The sequence below is a fragment of the Calypte anna genome, chromosome 3 (assembly GCF_003957555.1).
Source record: "Calypte anna isolate BGI_N300 chromosome 3, bCalAnn1_v1.p, whole genome shotgun sequence".
NCBI lineage: Eukaryota > Metazoa > Chordata > Aves > Apodiformes > Trochilidae > Calypte > Calypte anna.
In genome coordinates, this window is record NC_044246.1 from 37541855 (window position 1) to 37559006 (window position 17152).

The following is a 17152-nucleotide window of genomic DNA, read 5'->3' on the forward strand; positions in this document are numbered from 1 at the left end:
AGCCCAGTACAGGCACCTGTTACACATCTCTCTTGCTCCTGGGGCACATGTCACAGTGTGTCCCCAAGCCCCAGCCTCCCCCCATCATCTCCAAGACCCTGGTTAGCTGGGCTGTTACCGCAGTATTCGAGGTAGCTCTGGACTCCTGTAGATGTACTTGTGCCGGTAGCCAAGGTCTGTGTGGAATGGAACAAACTGCACCTTGTAGTCCCGGAAACTCCGTGATGTTGCAGCAATGTTGTAAAGCTGAGTCCAAGGGGAGACAGGTGAGGGACATTTATTATTCCAAAAGAGCTACCCCTGCCAAATGGGCACCCCTCTCAAGGTGTGCCGGCTTAGCTAGCTCTAGATCTGTTTCACTATTGATCTGTTGCCCCCAGCACCACAGCATTTATAGCCCCTCTGGTCTATGCATTTCTACATACATCTTCCTATTGCTGACTTTTTGCCTGGCTCAGGTATCATTCTATCCACACCAGTTCCTCCCACCAGATCAGTTTGCAGAGTTAGATGTGTACCTTCTTTCCCAGATGAAATGGTACCACTGGGTCATCCTCAGCATGAAGGATGAGCAGGGAGCAGGAAATGTATTTCACACTGTAAAAGAGACAACAATGTCACAAAAGCTCAGAGCAATCCCATCCTTCTCTAACACAAATGCACTTGGAATTTCAAGGAAACTACAATGACAAACATGTCATGTAGGTCATTAATTGCAGCTTAGATCTTGAAAACATTATCAGGACACCTCTCATTCTATTACTGGTGAAATGCATTCTTGTAAAACCTATGTACTGCTAAGACCAGAGAAAAACGGCTCACCCCACTGCAAAGCATCACCACCCTCTTCCCACCCCTGCAATGGTCTGGTTTGGTTTCAGTACTGGAAATCAAACTCACAAATGCTCAGGGTCTTGAATGAAAAGCTCAATAAAAAGAGACAATGTTACTACACATTGGCTTATGCAACACACCCCAGAGAAATTTCCCAAACCTTCAATAACTCAATGCTATTAACATGTAACATACATGTGTAAAGCATAAATCCCATGGACCAAATTAGCCTATCCCTGAGTAGTCTCTGTGTTCTCTGCTGCATCTGTCCTTATTAAAATAATTAAAAAAAGAAAGAGCTCCACAGTGCAAAGTTGTGTTGCACTAAGCATTGTGAGAGTAACTGAAACCCCTTATTCAAGTATAATTCTTCAAAAAAGAAAAAAAACACCACCAAAAAAGGCAGAGTGCAGTCTGATGTCCATCCTTCATTATGCTTGCTGTGTCTCTCTGCAGCCACAGCTGAAATCCCAGCTAAGAGGAAACTTACTTCTCATCATTTGCAAATTTAATTCCACTTGTCGTGATGGGGTCAAGGAAGAACCAGTCAAATCCAGGGAAGTATCTGTATATCTAAGAGGAAAAATTTGTGTTAGTGGCAGGCACCAGCCAGACAATTACACAAACAGCAGTAAAAGGGCAGACCACTGCCATTCCAGTAAACACCCTTGGCTGCTGGCTACACTCTGCAGTGAAATGGTCCATATTTCCACCAGCATTATTTTTCCTCTCCTGTTTCAGGCCTGACTTATCAGCTTCCTTAGAAGCTGTCTCTCTGACTGCCTGTATGGTCAAGGTCTCCAGGTTATCATGCTGCCAGCAACAAACTTCCTGAAGTTTTATCCTAAGGGCACCTGGATGCAACCAACACCCAGTCTGGTGTCTACTCAGTTCCGAGCCAACTCACAGCCATAAGAGACAGTCACACAAGCACAAAGGGCCCCCAGGGATGGGGTAGTGACTTAAGAGCAGCTCACCTTTGCCAGTGCTTTGCAAGCAGCATAAACAATACCCTCCTGCAACAGGAGCTCAGCTACATCACTTCTGAAGGTTAATTCCCAAGCACACAATTACACATCACTAGTGTGAGAGCCAACGTGTACTTGCCACAGAAAAAGGGTGACTTCGCGCCTCCTCCCGTATGTTGGTGAAGGGAGATTCCAGAATCAGGGCATCCGGGGGTGTTTCTGAAAAGCCAGAGGCAATGTGCTAAAATGCAGGGGTACAGACAGCCAGCAAGGTCAGGGTCTGCCTTATGAAAGCAGCTATTACCATGGTACACCAAGGACAGCCTCATCACAACTGCAAACATACGTCGAAATCTGGGATGCCAGCAAGAGCCAAGCTGGGTGGGAAGAGCATCCACCCACCAGACTTACCTCTCTCGCAAAGGCGCCTCACTAGATTGGTTGCAACCCTGGAAAGAAGAACAAGGAGCCTTTAATCTGAGGCAGGCCCTCTGCAAAGCATCAGGCTCTAGCAGTAGTAAGTGGAAGAAGTACAAGTCAACTGCCATTAACATTGACCCCTCACACTGCCTGAGGTCTGGGCAGTCAGCCATCTTGGGTTCCCACAGACCTCCCATACCCAACTGTCTCAAATGGCATCAGGTGCCTGCATTTCAGCAAATGAACGAGTCCAAGAAAGCAGCACACACCACGTAGTCACTTGGTAGGACCTCCTTTTAGTCAGATCTTGAGCTCACAGCATATCTGCAGCTGTGTAATGCAGCCTCTTACCCTCAGACCACAAACAAGAAAGAGGGGAATGTAGGTATGAGTAGAGGAAGCTGGAGCACAGGGTTCCAGGGTGACACTGCAAGGAGTTTCCATAGTTCGGTAAGAAAGCAGCAAGGTCTCTGCTGTGCATCTCCCTAATGGGACAGGGATATTTTCAAAGTTGCTGAAACCTCCAAGTGCAGCATATTTCAAAAACTTCAAACTGCAGGATGGCCATGGTCACCAGGAACCCCATCTTGGGACCACAGTTCCAGGCCACTCAGACTAGAGTGCACTGAGAAATGTCACAAGCATGCTCTGACCCAGCAAGGGATTCTGAACATGGCAAAAATTTAGAGGAAGAGTTAAAGGAAAAACTTCTGCCTTCTTTCAAACAAAGCAGGATATTTAGAATCATAGTAATGGAGACACAACCCTGAAATACTCCCTGTCCCAAAACCACATTTGTTGGACAGCAAGGCAAGCTGCTGTGGTCTCAGTGTAATCGCACACAGCTCAACTCTAAAGAAACTGTGTTTGCCCTCTCTGCCTCTGCAAATCAAGGGGGTAAGAGCACATTCTGCCTGCTGAACACAACCCATCTCCAGGTAGCAATGGAAAGCGAGGAAGCAGGAAAGTTAAAAACATGAAGGCAAAGGCACTTGACACGTTCAACTTCCCTGTGCCAGGCATTACCACATAAATATCACAGATGGCCAGCAGTGTAGTCATGCAGGTATCTGCATGAGTACTAATTACCTGTGGCATGTTTGCTGCAGCAGGAGGAAAAGACTTTGTAAGGGCAAGTCACATGCACGTGACATTTCAGAGCATCAAAGAAGCATAACATTCTGCTCTGAAGGACACAGACAGGTTTGTGTGTGAGGAAGAGACCAGTGCAGTCCCATTTTATTTCCCTTTGGACAATCAGCATGTATTATTCTCAATGTCCTTTTTCCAGTGTGACCCTCTGGGTATCAATTCCTCCACAGCTATTCATGGTAGGCCTTCTCACTCTGTAGAGTGCAAAGAGGGAGATACTTGGCAGCAGTTCTGCCATAGACTCCAAGCCAACCTAGTCTGGGGATTATGGCAAATGGCATCTTCACCCAAAGTCAGCATTTAATGTTTTTTTGGAAGCTAAGTCCCACTAAGATCAGATGCTTACCCTGTGCCCAAGGAGTGTCCCCATATATAGACAGGGTTGTCTCCACTTCTTGCTTTTATCCAGTCGAAGACATGAAGGGCATCATAGGTCATTCCCCTCTCTGATGGGCTGCCTATCGAATCACCCCAGCCTGAAACACAAATAGTCCCCTGAGAATCCCACAAGCTGGTTGGCAAAGCCAGACAGCTCTTCCCACACAGCCCAGCTGAGACTGCAGAGACCTCTGGGACATGGACAGCTTCTGTTCATTTCAATGAGCACCTCTATGATTTGGGGCTGAAAACTCTGATTGATCTGCAGTCACTTAAACAAGGTCACTGCTGGTTGCCAAAGAGCTCTCATGGATTTAGTCAACAACAACAACAACAACAACAAAAAGACAAAAAACCAAGAGCTGGATCTCAAACACCTCCACATCATGTTCGTGCACCTACTCACAGCCAGCTCCCAAACTCGAGCTGCTTTTGCATGCATGTAACCAATTTGTAACTAGAATATCTAACAGTATAAAAACTGAATGCTTGGGGTTAAAAACTAAACACATTTCAAAAAACTGTTGCAACATCAGTTTTTCCATGCTGTTCGATCAATGCCCTCAAGCAATTTTCCATCCTCCTGATTTTTTTGCTTCTATCACTATTACAGCATGTCTACACATCTGCTAAGCAGCCATCCTCCTACATCCCTTCAGTTACCTAATAAGCAGACAGGAAAGCAGCTGCCAGAAGGACTGAAAAACAGGGCAAGCTCCTACAAATAAATCTCTCCCAGATGTCTTCTTGATAAAAATGCAATGGATTAATTTCTTTTCTCTATCTCCAGTGGCATTACACTGCAGCCATGGCTTAAATACTAAGAAGGGAAAAAAAAGAGCAGCAGATGCTTGACTGCTGGTGGCATACAGTTACAATATTACCATAGCTTTTGATGAGGACATTACCAATTTTTTAGCAAAACATATAGTAAATGTCTTATCTTACCTATCAGCATTTAAAAAGAAATATAAGTTCAACATGTGGCCTCAGGTACATCAGATCCTATGCAAAAGACTCTACCTAGACAAGCTTACTAGTTTCCAGATGTGCACACAAAGGTTGCCTTAACTGGATGCTGTGACAGCATAGGTGTCTGGGTCACCCTCTGCTCCTTAGCTCCCAAATCAATGAGCCCTGGGCATGAGGACAGAAAGGAGCCAGAGTACACTGAGCTGGAAGTCATGAAGCAGTGCTAAACAGGAAGGCACTGGAAAAAAGAATTCTCAAAGTTCTTTGGATACCCACTAGGAAAAAAAGAAGCAATATCCACATCTAATTAGCTAGCAGCAAACATTTCTAAAACATCACCTCCCTAAGATCCATAAAAAGGAGCAACTCCTTTTTTGCTTCTACAGCAGGACACCACAAAGTCTTTCATAATAAATAAAGCCCACATACCTCGATAATCAAATGTGACCACGTGGTACCCAAGGGAGCTGAGAACCTGGAGAGGAGAGAAACATGCAGAAACCCATCACAAAGATCTGTACAACAACTGTGCTCATGCCTCAGGAAAAGTGCAGAGATGTACTTTATAACATTATCACAGCCTGACATGGTAAAGCAACAACTTACAGCTTTCAAGTATAGCAGACACACAGATACTTTTCAAACACTAGTCACCTAAGACCACTCTTTTTAATCCATTTGTTTCCTAGACCTTGTATAAGGCTTAGGTTTTGATTCTCCCTTTAACAGCTCTGCCCTTAAGAACCAGTAATATCTTATGATTATTTCCCCTACGAACACTTTCAGGTTTTCCAGTGAAACAGTACAACTGCTTCATTTATATTATGCAAATTGGCATAACATATAGGAGCCTGTTACAAGTTTCAGAAGGCTTAAATGTATATATCCAAAACATGAAATTGCTCTACTGGTGATCCTAACAAAATGTTACAAGCAAGTAAAAGTGCCCCATGCTAGATCACCTTGCTCAGAAAAAGTGCCTTGGCAAAAACAATGCTAGCATTCTAGGCTACCATTACTCAGTATGAACCTAACAGCTCCACAGTAGATAAAAATCAACCAAAAGCCCACAAAAGATTAGGATGTTCTTGCTCTCATTGTCTATGTATGATACATTATTTTAAAAAGCAATCTTAGAGTTACACTATACTCCAAACCTTCTAACAGACTAATGGAAATCCTCTCATATGTGAAGCCAACACTTGATTTCATTAGCACATAAAAAAAAAAAGGAGACAGTAAAGAAAAGAGGGGTGTTCAGATAATTTGGCAACTCTTTTGCTGGGACAATTATGACACTGACAGTTTCTTCCACTTCCCTCCAGAATCCATCTGGGGCTAATTTTCATACATTGTAGACACATACTGTACGTTTGTTTCTCTTCACCAGTCTGTGATTCCATATTACACCCAAAATTAATCATGTGGAGTGTTCAACATACACTGGACACAATCTCTTTGTTGCCTCTAAACCCATTTTTTCCCAGCTGTGCATCTCTTTAGCTGACCACTAGCAGGCTGTGGGCAGCCTGGGATTCTCTGGGATCAGGCTATGTCCCACCCCATGCACATGCATTATCTACACTCCTCTGCAATGCTCTCTGTGTCCCCACCCACGAAGGGCTCCCCTGTCACACCAGGCCTGTACTACATTGCATCACTATGATGATGTCATCAGCCTTTCATCCGACAGAGAGTAACTATACCACTAACTCATACATAAAAACATTGCAGAGGTTCTACAGTTATTGCCATGACATGCAACTACATCAGCCTCAGTAAAACTAAAACTAGATAGCCACAGTGGCCACCTGGTTGCTAGACAATTGCCTTTATGGATAAACAAGCTCAAAACAGTGCTCCGGGGAGCTCCAAAACAGGGCCAGAAGACCTATGAGCCTCAGCCATGCTACTAGCAGCAGCAATACTATATGCAGTGGGTTACAAGGCTGCAATTTCCTCTTCCCATAGCCCACCAACTGCAGGGTATCACTTGCAAGTCCAGCAAGGATACTGCAAACCCTCCTGGGGCTCAAGGCTTCTCACTGTGACCAAGCAATGGATTTTCTTGGAGGTGTTTACCCTTTCAGCTGGCCTCCTGATAGCCTACAGAGGCCCAAGGGCAGCGTCTTGCTCTTCATTGTAATGTGCTGGCATTAGTCAGTTGCTATTTGATTTTATAGCCAATGCAGCTTGCACAACAAAAAATCCCTACTAAGGATGCAAAGCCAAGTTCAGAACTCCTGTAGTGTTAGGACACCATTGTCTGGGGACTGCAGGCGGTGGCTTGGACTGTTGCAGATCAGGTATCTGCTTGATGCACATTTGTTACATTCAGGGGTTCTCACACCACAAGCTGGACTTCCAGCATTAACAGCTGGCTTAGCATTGGTTGCATAATTAAGTAATATACTAGTATTATAATAATAATTAGTGTTATGGAGACAATAGCAGCATACAGCTGGAGTGAGACCCGTGAGCTGAGTGTAACTTCTACAGCAACACTACGATTGTAAGATTAACAGGTTACAAACACAGGTCTTGGGTAGCGTTATAAACAATTAGATGATTTACAACAATTTGGGGGCACACAGTATGCAGCTTACACAGACAAGTGGTGCCTGACTGGAAATGGAGAGAGCATTTCCACTGCCCCATGAAGATCTAAAGGGTCATTTGATGATGGAAAGCCAGTAAGTTCTCCTTTGTACCACAGAGTTTGCCCAGATGCTTACTGGTATCTTTGTGCCCCCCGCACAAACTCACTATAGCATGATCACCCTTGCTGCACTTGGAGGGCAAGGGTCCCTTATAGCAGAGGTGTTAAACATGCAGTTGTTCCACCCTGGGATCTGCATGCCCAAGTTACTGCTTCTTCAGCATTTTCTTGCAAACAACTATGCCACCACCAAAGAGATGTGGTTATGTATATACAACATGACAGTACAGAACACCACTGTGACCTATGTAACAATGGCAGAATAATTGGTTAAAATATTAATGAACCAATTAGGTGCTGCCAGAGAGCTGTTTCCATGAGAATCAAAGAATCATGATGGTTGGAAAGGACCTTCAAGATCATCCAATCACCATATATTTTTTTATATGTTCACTTACACAATAGAACACCTGACTGGAAATGCAGAACACAAAGTTCCATTTTGCAAGTTTGGTTTTCAGATTCAGAACATGATTTAATTTTTACCGATATCACTTACACTCTAGCCTTTTCCAGGCCACAAAAAATAATTTAACCTGTTGATAGTGTATCTATCTTCTATATATGTTTTTTTTTTAATGTGTTAGCATTGCGGTGGATGCACGAGAAGGAATAACCTCTACCATCAACATCCAGCTCCTCCTGGTGAGACACAAACAGCTGATGATAAGCCTGAACATCCCTGGGAGCATCCCAACCCCACACGCTGCACTAACAGCCTCTTCTGGTTTAATCTTTTTAAAAAGACTCTTTTTAGTATTTTTCTTTCTTGCTTTTCCCCTCAGAATGATTTCAGAAAATGCCTCAGATGAACCTGGTAAAATTTTGGTTGATTTTGCAGATAACAAGTATTTCCTTTGATCCTGCACAGGATGTTTAGAGTAACAATGCCAAATGTTTTACAGTAATTACTTATGCCCCTACAACAATACTCTATTGTTCCATGTGCTGCTACGAAGTGGGGTAACCTCACACAGAGGTGGGAAAAACCCAGCTCTCCACTAATCCAGCACATCAGGGTAGTAGGAACTAAAAGTTTCACTGCCAAAGCCTCAGTGTATAAATATGAATTGCAGAAGGAGCTTGCAGCAGTCTATCATTGACAGTCAGGGTAGCTAAGAGAACAGGACTGTCAGTTTTAAAAGGTTTTTGAGGTGCATTATTCAAGCATGAATAATTTGAATAATGTGAATAACACAGTGACCCAGAACACATTGTTAACTGTGGTATCTGGAAACCAGGCTTGAGCAAAGAATAAGTGAACACTTGTCAGCCTAGAAGAAAGCATGCCCCGCAAAGCAAGTTTGTAACTTGTCTTTGCTCCACTGCTGCTCCTCCTGATGGCTTCCGGCTGCTTGTTACCATGTTCAAAAACACATTATAGAACCACAGAATCATAGAATTATTTGGGTTGGAAAGGACCTCTAAAGTTCATCTAGTCCAACCCCCTTGCAGTAAGCAGGGACATCCTCAACTAGATCAGGTTGCTCAGACCCTTATCAAGCCTCACCTTGAATACCTCCTAGGATGAAGCCTCAACTACCCCTCTAGGCAACCTGTTCCATTTTTCCCCTGCCCTCATGGTAAAGAATTTTTTCCTAACATGCAATCTAAATCTACTCTTCTCTAATTTAAAACCATTGTCCATTGTTCTATCACTATAGGCCCTTGTAAACAGTCCCTCTCTAGCCTTCCTGTAGGCCCCCCCTTCAGATCCTGGAAGGTCGCTATCAGGTCTCGCCAGAGCCTTCTCCTTTCCAGGCTGAACAGTCCCAGCTTCCTCAGCTTGTCTTCGCAGGAGAGGTGTTCCAGCCCCCTGATCATTTCTGTGGCCCTCCTCTGGACCCACTCCATCAGGTCCATGTCCTTCCTGTGTCGAGGGCTCCAGAGATGGATGCAATACTCTAGGTGAAATAATACCAGAATAAAGTGGCAGAATCACCTCTCAATCTGCTGGCCATGTTTCTTTTGATGTAGCCCAGGATGTAATTGGCTTTCTGGGCTGCGAGTGTGCATTGTTATCCAGCTTTTCATCCACCAGTACCCCCCCTCCCCTCTGCTTTTCTGCAGGGTTGCTTTCCAAAACCTCATATCCAAGCCTCTACTGATAAGTGGACATTGTTCTGACCCAGGTGCAGGACCCTGCACTTGGTCTTGTTGAACCTCACGAGGTTCACCTGGGCCCACCTCTCCAATCTGTCCACTGACAAACATTTGTGACATTGAATGGGCCAAGAATGATTATGTACCACTGCTGTTCAAAGCACAGCAGGTGACAGTCTCAATTCCCAGTGACACTGCTGAGCAAAGCTCCTTTCTAAGGCTGTTCTAGAGGATTTCCCCCAACACTTGCAGCCCACTAGCAGCACCAGCAAAAAGGACACCAATCCAGCCTGTTTCATTCTGCCAGATTAAGCAGGAACCTGCAGTTTTGGGTGTGGTTCTGGTAAACCCAGGTGTGTGTTCACATGTGAGTAACTGAAAAAGACAAGCTAAACATCTTGTCAATGTTCTCAGAAGTAATAGATCCAGGAACAGAAGCCTTGGGTTTTGTTATCTGTGTTCCTCTCGACATGTGCACACAACACGGAAACACACAGAGTCATCCGAGTATTCAGAACCACTTGGTCACAATCCAAAACAACAACTCTGCCTGCCTCAGCCAGTACAAAATGCACTGTAGTGTAAGCTGGTTCCCAGAAGAATGACCAAGGAGGTCACCATACACAACAGTCTCCTCAACCAACTTTCTGCAACTTACCTCATCCTGTCTTCTTAAAGGAAGAGAAGTATCACCTGCCTTCTTGGGGCTACCAGACAGTATTCTCTAAGTGATCTGAATTAAAAAGCCTCTGCAGCAGGGGAGCAAAGGAGCTGCATTGCAATGAAGCTTTATGAGTGCCAATACTGACACAAATGATAACGAGAAGGAAAGGAGACCTAAATCCACCGGAAAAAAACAGACTCAGACTTCTCTGAAATGAGGCAGCAAAATAATTATGGCTCTTTTAGAAACATGCAATATGAGACCAAGAAATTGTGCACAAGAATTTCAGCCAAGAGAAAGTTCAGTAAAACAAATTACCATAAAAGTCAATAGGCAAAAGACCCAAAGCAGCTGAAGTTGCCTGTTTTCATGCAACACACCATGGTGCTATGTCTGAAAAATTCACTGGGTTTTGTACAAAACCTTCAGCACTTTAGATGACACCACTCCTACAATGGCACTACAATGCCTGGGAAAAGCAGGAAACCCAGACTGCACCTGCCTGCCTGACAAGTGACCAAGTGACCCCCACAGGGGCCACCTTGAAAATGTTTGACTGCAACAAATTGTTCTGTGAATAGGTAACTACCAGCTTTGTCACCCCAGCCAACTTCAATGGACCAACTTAAACTTTTTTCTACATATGTATATATGTGTGTGAGAAAAAGGGAAGGAGGAGGTTTATACTGGCTCAGTGCAGCATTCTGACCATCAAAAGACCAAATATCACCTTAAAAGGTTTGAAGAACATGAGGAATCCGAGCTAGCCACATAGCTAATATCCACATATATTTTCCCAGGATGTAAGCATGAGTAAGTAACTGTACATTACTAGGAAATATGTATATACTATTAGGATAATAATAATGTATGTGTGTATATATTATTAGAAGAAATTAGGATTGGTAGCTCTTGTCTTTTTGAGAGATTTAAACGTTCCAGACAGCAAATGGGGCTACTCTATTGCCGCAAAGAGCAGGCCTTGGAAACTCTTGAAGTTTGTAGGAGGTAACTTCTTGTCACAAGTACTTAAGACAGCCAACTAGGAAAGATATCCCCTAGACTTGCTATTTGTGAATAGAGAAGGTCTTGTGGGAGCTGTAATGGTAAGAGGATGTCTTGGCCATGTTAATTACTCAATTTGATATTTTCAATATAAGAATGAGAAAAAAAGGACAGCAGACTTGCTACCTGGGACTTAGGAGAGCAAACCTAAAGCTACTCAGAGTAGCACAGTGTTTAGCAAAGTGGCATGGGAATCTGTTTTTGAGGGCTTAGGCATCCATGAGTGCTGATCAGTCTTTTAAAGAATCACCTTTAGAAGCACAAGAGCAGGCAGTCCCATTGTGTTCTAAGTCAAGCAAGTGAGACAGAAGACCAATGTGGCTGAACAGAGCATTCCTTGTGGAGCTCAGAAGGGGAAAGTGTTTAAAAGGCATTTAGACAACTCCCTTAAAATGCTTTAACTTTTTCCCCACCCTGAAGTGGCTGGGCAGTAGGAACAGATGATCATTGTAGGTCCCTTCCAACTGATAAACATTCTATTCTATGATGGTGAGTATAATGAGACTGGTAACTTATGACAGAGTACTCTTAAATGGTACCTTGCATTAATATACTAGTATATCCAATCAAATTACAGCTGTTATTATGCAAAATTTAATTTTTCTATAAACTGTTGGGACAGTATTCCTCACAAATAACCTGGTTAGCTCAGCTGGAGCTGACAGTTAATAAAAGCAAGAAAAAGACCTTTCAAATATCTTTTAATATGGGGAAGTGTGCTCACAGATACTTTCTGCCATACATGTCATTTCTAGAGGAGAATAAAAGCCTAAACCATCTGCCTGTTGGCAATGGGCTGTAATGAGCAGTCTTTTCAAGTCTGTGCACATCTGATGTGTTGATGCAACTGCTTGGACAACATGTGCAGCCACTTACCTTGTAAAGCTCCACACGATGATCCCCTCCTCTGGCAAGGGTGATTCATGAAGAGAAGACAAAACAAAACATCAAACAAAAAAACCACATGTGAACATTTAAGTTTCCAGAAACAGATTTTTCCAATTGCCTCAGGCTTCCAGTTTAAAACAAACATGCCAAATACAAGAAATACCATAAATGCTTTATCACAGGCTTCAAAGAGACAGCAAGGCTTTGCTGAGCTATGCAGAATACAGTTTTCAAGTCAACTTCTCCCTACAAATCGCTTATCACAGCAGGTAAAGATTAACTTTTCAACCCACTCTGCTGCCTTTTCCAAAGTCAGTAATACATCCAAAATAGGCTATCACTGGGGGCTTGGCAGATGCTGCACTCCTGCCACCAAATGCTGCCCCAGCAGTAACCCCTGCTCTCCAAGGTGTGATCATCTCCGCAGAACCCACCACATCAACCCAAGCAGCAGGGCTCCAGATTTTCCCACCTTGCTCCAAGCACAGAGACAGAAAGGACATGTGCAAAAGACTGAGCATAGAAAACCAGAGTTGAACACTATAAATAAGTCCAGAGGAAGAATCTGCTTTCCAGTGGTTTGGGGTTTTTTGGGTTTTTTTTTTCAGAAATTTAAATCTAGACAATAAAATGGAGATTGAAAATGCCATTAACATGCTTTAAAATATATTCACAATATGATACGGCAAATCCACACTCAAACATTAGTCTAGTATTGATGTAAGATCAGATTTACTCCTTCACTTTTATGAAAACTCTGAAACCTTCACACTATGACTGGTTTGATCAGTGCAGCATCTAAACCAAAATGCCACTTTTCAGACCTTCCTCTAAGAACACGTGTAATTGCTGGCCAAAAGCTGCCAGCTCCAACTGTACTACAAAATACCTTGTGCAGCCAAATAACTCAGGGTAAAATGCAAGATGTTGCTTGTAATCAATTTTGAATCATACAAGTTTGAAGAAGAATAAAATCACTTGCTTGAAAAGTCATTCTTGGCGTGCACACATTGGTGCCTTTTCGTGCATGCCTCTGAGTGCAACAGAGGAATTTTGTCTGAGGGTATTTAAGTAAAAGTAACATTTTTGCCTCAGCTCCAGGCCACTCAGGCAAACCAGAAATCCAAGGCAGTGTCTTTTACTTATGGCTAATGCAGCCTGCATCAATAAAGCAGCCATTTGACAAGACTGAGTAGGCACTGTAGAAACAGAGAGCAATATATATTAAAGCTGAAATGGCAAAGCCAATACACCTCTAGCTTCTTCAAAACACAGAGCAAAGTGAAATGGGAAATACGTAATTGATCCATTGCCCGGTACTTTATCTCAGTAGCACCTGGGGGAGCCAAGAAGTAAATCTAATCAATACCCACATAACAGAGATACTGGTCCCAAATTGCCACCATTAAGCTGCAGCTTAACAGTTTCCATTAGTATCATTTGCTAAGCCAAACAAAGGGAAGGAAACAAGCGAAGCAGTATTTGAAAAAATAATGCAACAATTTGATTAAACCTTGTAACATATCAGCACAAGAACACAAGGTCAGTTTCCAAAAACAAATCTGCTCATGCATTTCCTGGCTCACACAGTGCATCTTCCACACCACCTTCTTGTATCAAAAAAGACTGCTGCGCTAAAACAAGAGTTTAAGTGAAAAGGGGCAACATTCCGGCGATGTAAAGTGCAGTGAACCTTCACTACCACCACAGTTAAAACAGTTCCTTTGCTTTACATCACGGAACATGTATTTTTGCCATGTTTCTGCTCTTGCAGAGTATCTGTGAACAGGCATCAGCTTCAAAAGAATATGCACTGGCACTCAGAACTAAGAAAGGGGCTGATACTCTTTTTAAGATGCATATTAAGGAAAAAGACTCTTCTATTAAATGAAGTGAAGAACTGTATCATGGAAAAATGTGGCAGGAAGAATGTGATTATCAGAAACATCCAGGAAGATTCAAACTGCACTAATCATTTTTAGGATCTAACAATAAATTAGAGAACTGACCTACTTTTTTATGTGGTACACATGGTCAACTATAAAATTACAGATTTCAGAAATACTCCCATTCCAAAAAAAACATCCTGTACGTATGCAGTAATGAAACAAGACAAGTACATTACCTTCCTCTTTCCTTCTGATTTTGCTTCCTCAGAATGTGTTAACTACTAAAATAAGCTCACAAAAGGAACTGGAAAGTTTATTTAATGCATGTAGATCTCATACATAGAAACACTAATACAGTCCCATGTTTGATTCAGAGACCACTACGCTGAAAGGAAGTGCTTCTCCCTACCTGTTCTAGTGTCACAGCCTCCTGGCTTTTCGCACAGGATACAGGGTAAACTACATCAGATACCTCTGAGGACTGCAATACATATATTCCTACATTCAATACATGGAAAGGCATAATTTATTAATACACACTTCCTTTTTAAAAGACAGAAGTGTAAAGCCACTTTTAGATTTAATTTCAGTTTTAACTGTAGAATCAAAGAATGGCTTAGGCTCCGTCTCGCATCTGTTTGCATCAAACTCTCACTGCGACAGGAAGGTACCTTTAAAGGTCTCCTAGTCCAATTCCCCCTAGAGTAAACAGAAACATCTCCAAATAAATCAGAGCCCCATCTAAACTGACCTTGAATGTTTCCAGGGATGAGGCATCTACCACCTCTCTGGGCAACCTTTGCCAGCGTTTCACCACCCTCATTGTAAAAAATTTCTCTTATACATTGCCTAAACCTACCCTCTTTTAGTTTAAAACCATTACCTATTGTCCTTTTGCTACTGGCTCTACTAAAAAGTTTGTCCCCACCTTTCCTCTCAAGGTGCTAAATCTGTGGCAAGGCAAAAAAACAGCACAAAACAAAGCCATCACTGTTTGTGCCTCACCTTGTTCCAGCATTGCCATGCAAGTAAAGGATGACAGGATGGCTGGAACCCAAAGCATCTTCAAACCACAACTGGTCCTTCCCTCGGGCATTCTTCCATAAGGCTGCTGGGACTGTGTGCCTGTATAGAGAAGGAAAAATTATACTGTTCTATTGCTACTCGATGTCTGCCACTTGAATTTTGAGTTTTTCTGAACAATTCATTAACTCAAGATTGCAGAACTCACACACACTCTTCATAAAACTATCATGAATTGATAAAAAGGCAAATTCAAAAGACAGAGGCGAGGGATATTTCTACATTTTCACTTCCATCACCACAGCATTCAAAACTTGGGGCTCTACATGGCAACAAACTTCACAGATATACCCAAAGCACAATTACTGAACTTTGCACTGTTGTGGAAAAAGAACCTCAATTCCTCAGTTTTTATGGCATTTAATTAGTTCAATTAACATATACCACAAACAAGATTCACAGATAAGTCAGCAGATACTCAGAATAATCTAGGAAATTTGGTTTCGGAAATTCAGTAAGAGGCATATATGACTATCACAAATTCAAGGAAAATTTGGGACTAAGAATCTGATGAGAAAAAAATGTATTTTGTTTTCAGTCTTGAAGGTGTAATATTTTAGCTGGAAAAACTAATTTACAAAACCCATGAATTTTCTGCTCACAGCTGTTCTTCTGTAGGTAATATAGATGGGCTGCCTGTTAGAAGTAATTCAACACTGGTAGAACAGAAAAAGAAGAATGACAAACCAAAGAGTAGGTAGGCATTTACATTGGATAAATACTCCAGAAGGCAAACACTGAAAGCAAGTACATGCCCACAACCATCTTAAATTGGTGACAAGGGAGCTAGCTTACAACTGTCAGAAGTAACTTAAGTATTTAGATGGCTTTCTCCTTGGAGAAACAAACTCCATTCACTACACCTTCCCTCAGGTATAAAGCTCAGAGGAAAAAAAAAAAAACAACACATGGGGGAAACAATGTAAAAACTCGACTTGCATGATGCATACAGCCAGCAGATACTGAGCTCTTGAGGAGGAAAAAGCCCCCAGTAACTGTAGGACTCAGCTTCTCCAACCGTTCTGCCTCAAGACTTGTGCAAGCTCACAAACAACATAGGATAAGTGTATCAGACACAAGAACTTACACTGGCATTAAAGCAAGGCTCCAAACCTATCTCCTAAGTATCAAGGCATATGACATGCACAAATGGGAAGTTCTGTTTCAATAAAGACACACAGCACACTTGTAAGGGAAACAAAAATTTTAATACTGCAATTTAGACTTTTTAACAGCTTAACAGGTAGAATTTATTTTTTAACTGAAGTTACAAACAACTATTTATCAGCCTACCCTGGAAAGGTTGCACTTCCAGCTTCTAAACATGTCTTTCAGCAAAATTCACTTACAGAGAAGAAACCATCTTTATGTAGAAGGCTATCACTGTCCCATTCAAAAGGTGACATACTCTCAAGTAAAGAGAAAATCTCTACCACACTAAAGGACACATACAAACTACATATATGTAACTGAAAACTCCAAATCCTACAGATCTAACATCACTGGCTGTATTAAGGAACAGCACTCTTTCCCTTCTATACATCATACGGTGTCTAGAGCTTTTTTCAGGTGTTTGCTGCTCTTGCATCTAAATTCAAAGTGCAGACACTTCTTTTTCTTCAAAGCTAGCAGGAATTTTTCTGTGGCTTTGAAATTTCTATCATTAAGATACAATAGAAAGTGATCACGAAAAAGATGCAGAAGCTGGTTTGAGCTGGTGTAATAACTGAGGCAGTACTGAAAGAAGACCTTTTCACACAGAGAACCAGTCATCTGTGCTGATCCTGGGTAGCAAGGAACCAAAATTAATTGCCCTTGCCTGGGATCAGAAAATCATCTTTGTGAGAACGGAATGAAAAGCAAGCTCTGACACTGTCACTTGTTCTGCCAAGAGAGTAAACTGCGTGTTGGGTTCCCTCCCACGCTCCAAACATTACATGTTTTATGCACAAAATATTCTTCCTCGTACTCAGTACTTTGATTCTGCTTTCCTATCTTCTTCCACATTTATTTTGCA

The 17152-nt window shown here is 42.3% G+C and overlaps 1 protein-coding gene across 1 annotated transcript in view; it reads right to left on the minus strand.

Annotated features, from left to right (window-relative positions):
• Positions 1-17152, minus strand: part of ABHD12 (abhydrolase domain containing 12) — a 43018-nt gene that overhangs the window by 934 nt on the left and 24932 nt on the right. Inside the window, exons 4-12 of the mRNA XM_030447745.1 lie at positions 15058-15177; positions 12152-12182; positions 5154-5199; positions 3721-3850; positions 2214-2251; positions 1942-2021; positions 1325-1407; positions 519-597; positions 119-246 (exon numbers count right to left, since the gene is read on the minus strand). Coding sequence (XP_030303605.1) covers positions 119-246; positions 519-597; positions 1325-1407; positions 1942-2021; positions 2214-2251; positions 3721-3850; positions 5154-5199; positions 12152-12182; positions 15058-15177 — 735 coding nt within the window. The remainder of the gene's footprint in view (positions 1-118; positions 247-518; positions 598-1324; positions 1408-1941; positions 2022-2213; positions 2252-3720; positions 3851-5153; positions 5200-12151; positions 12183-15057; positions 15178-17152) is intronic.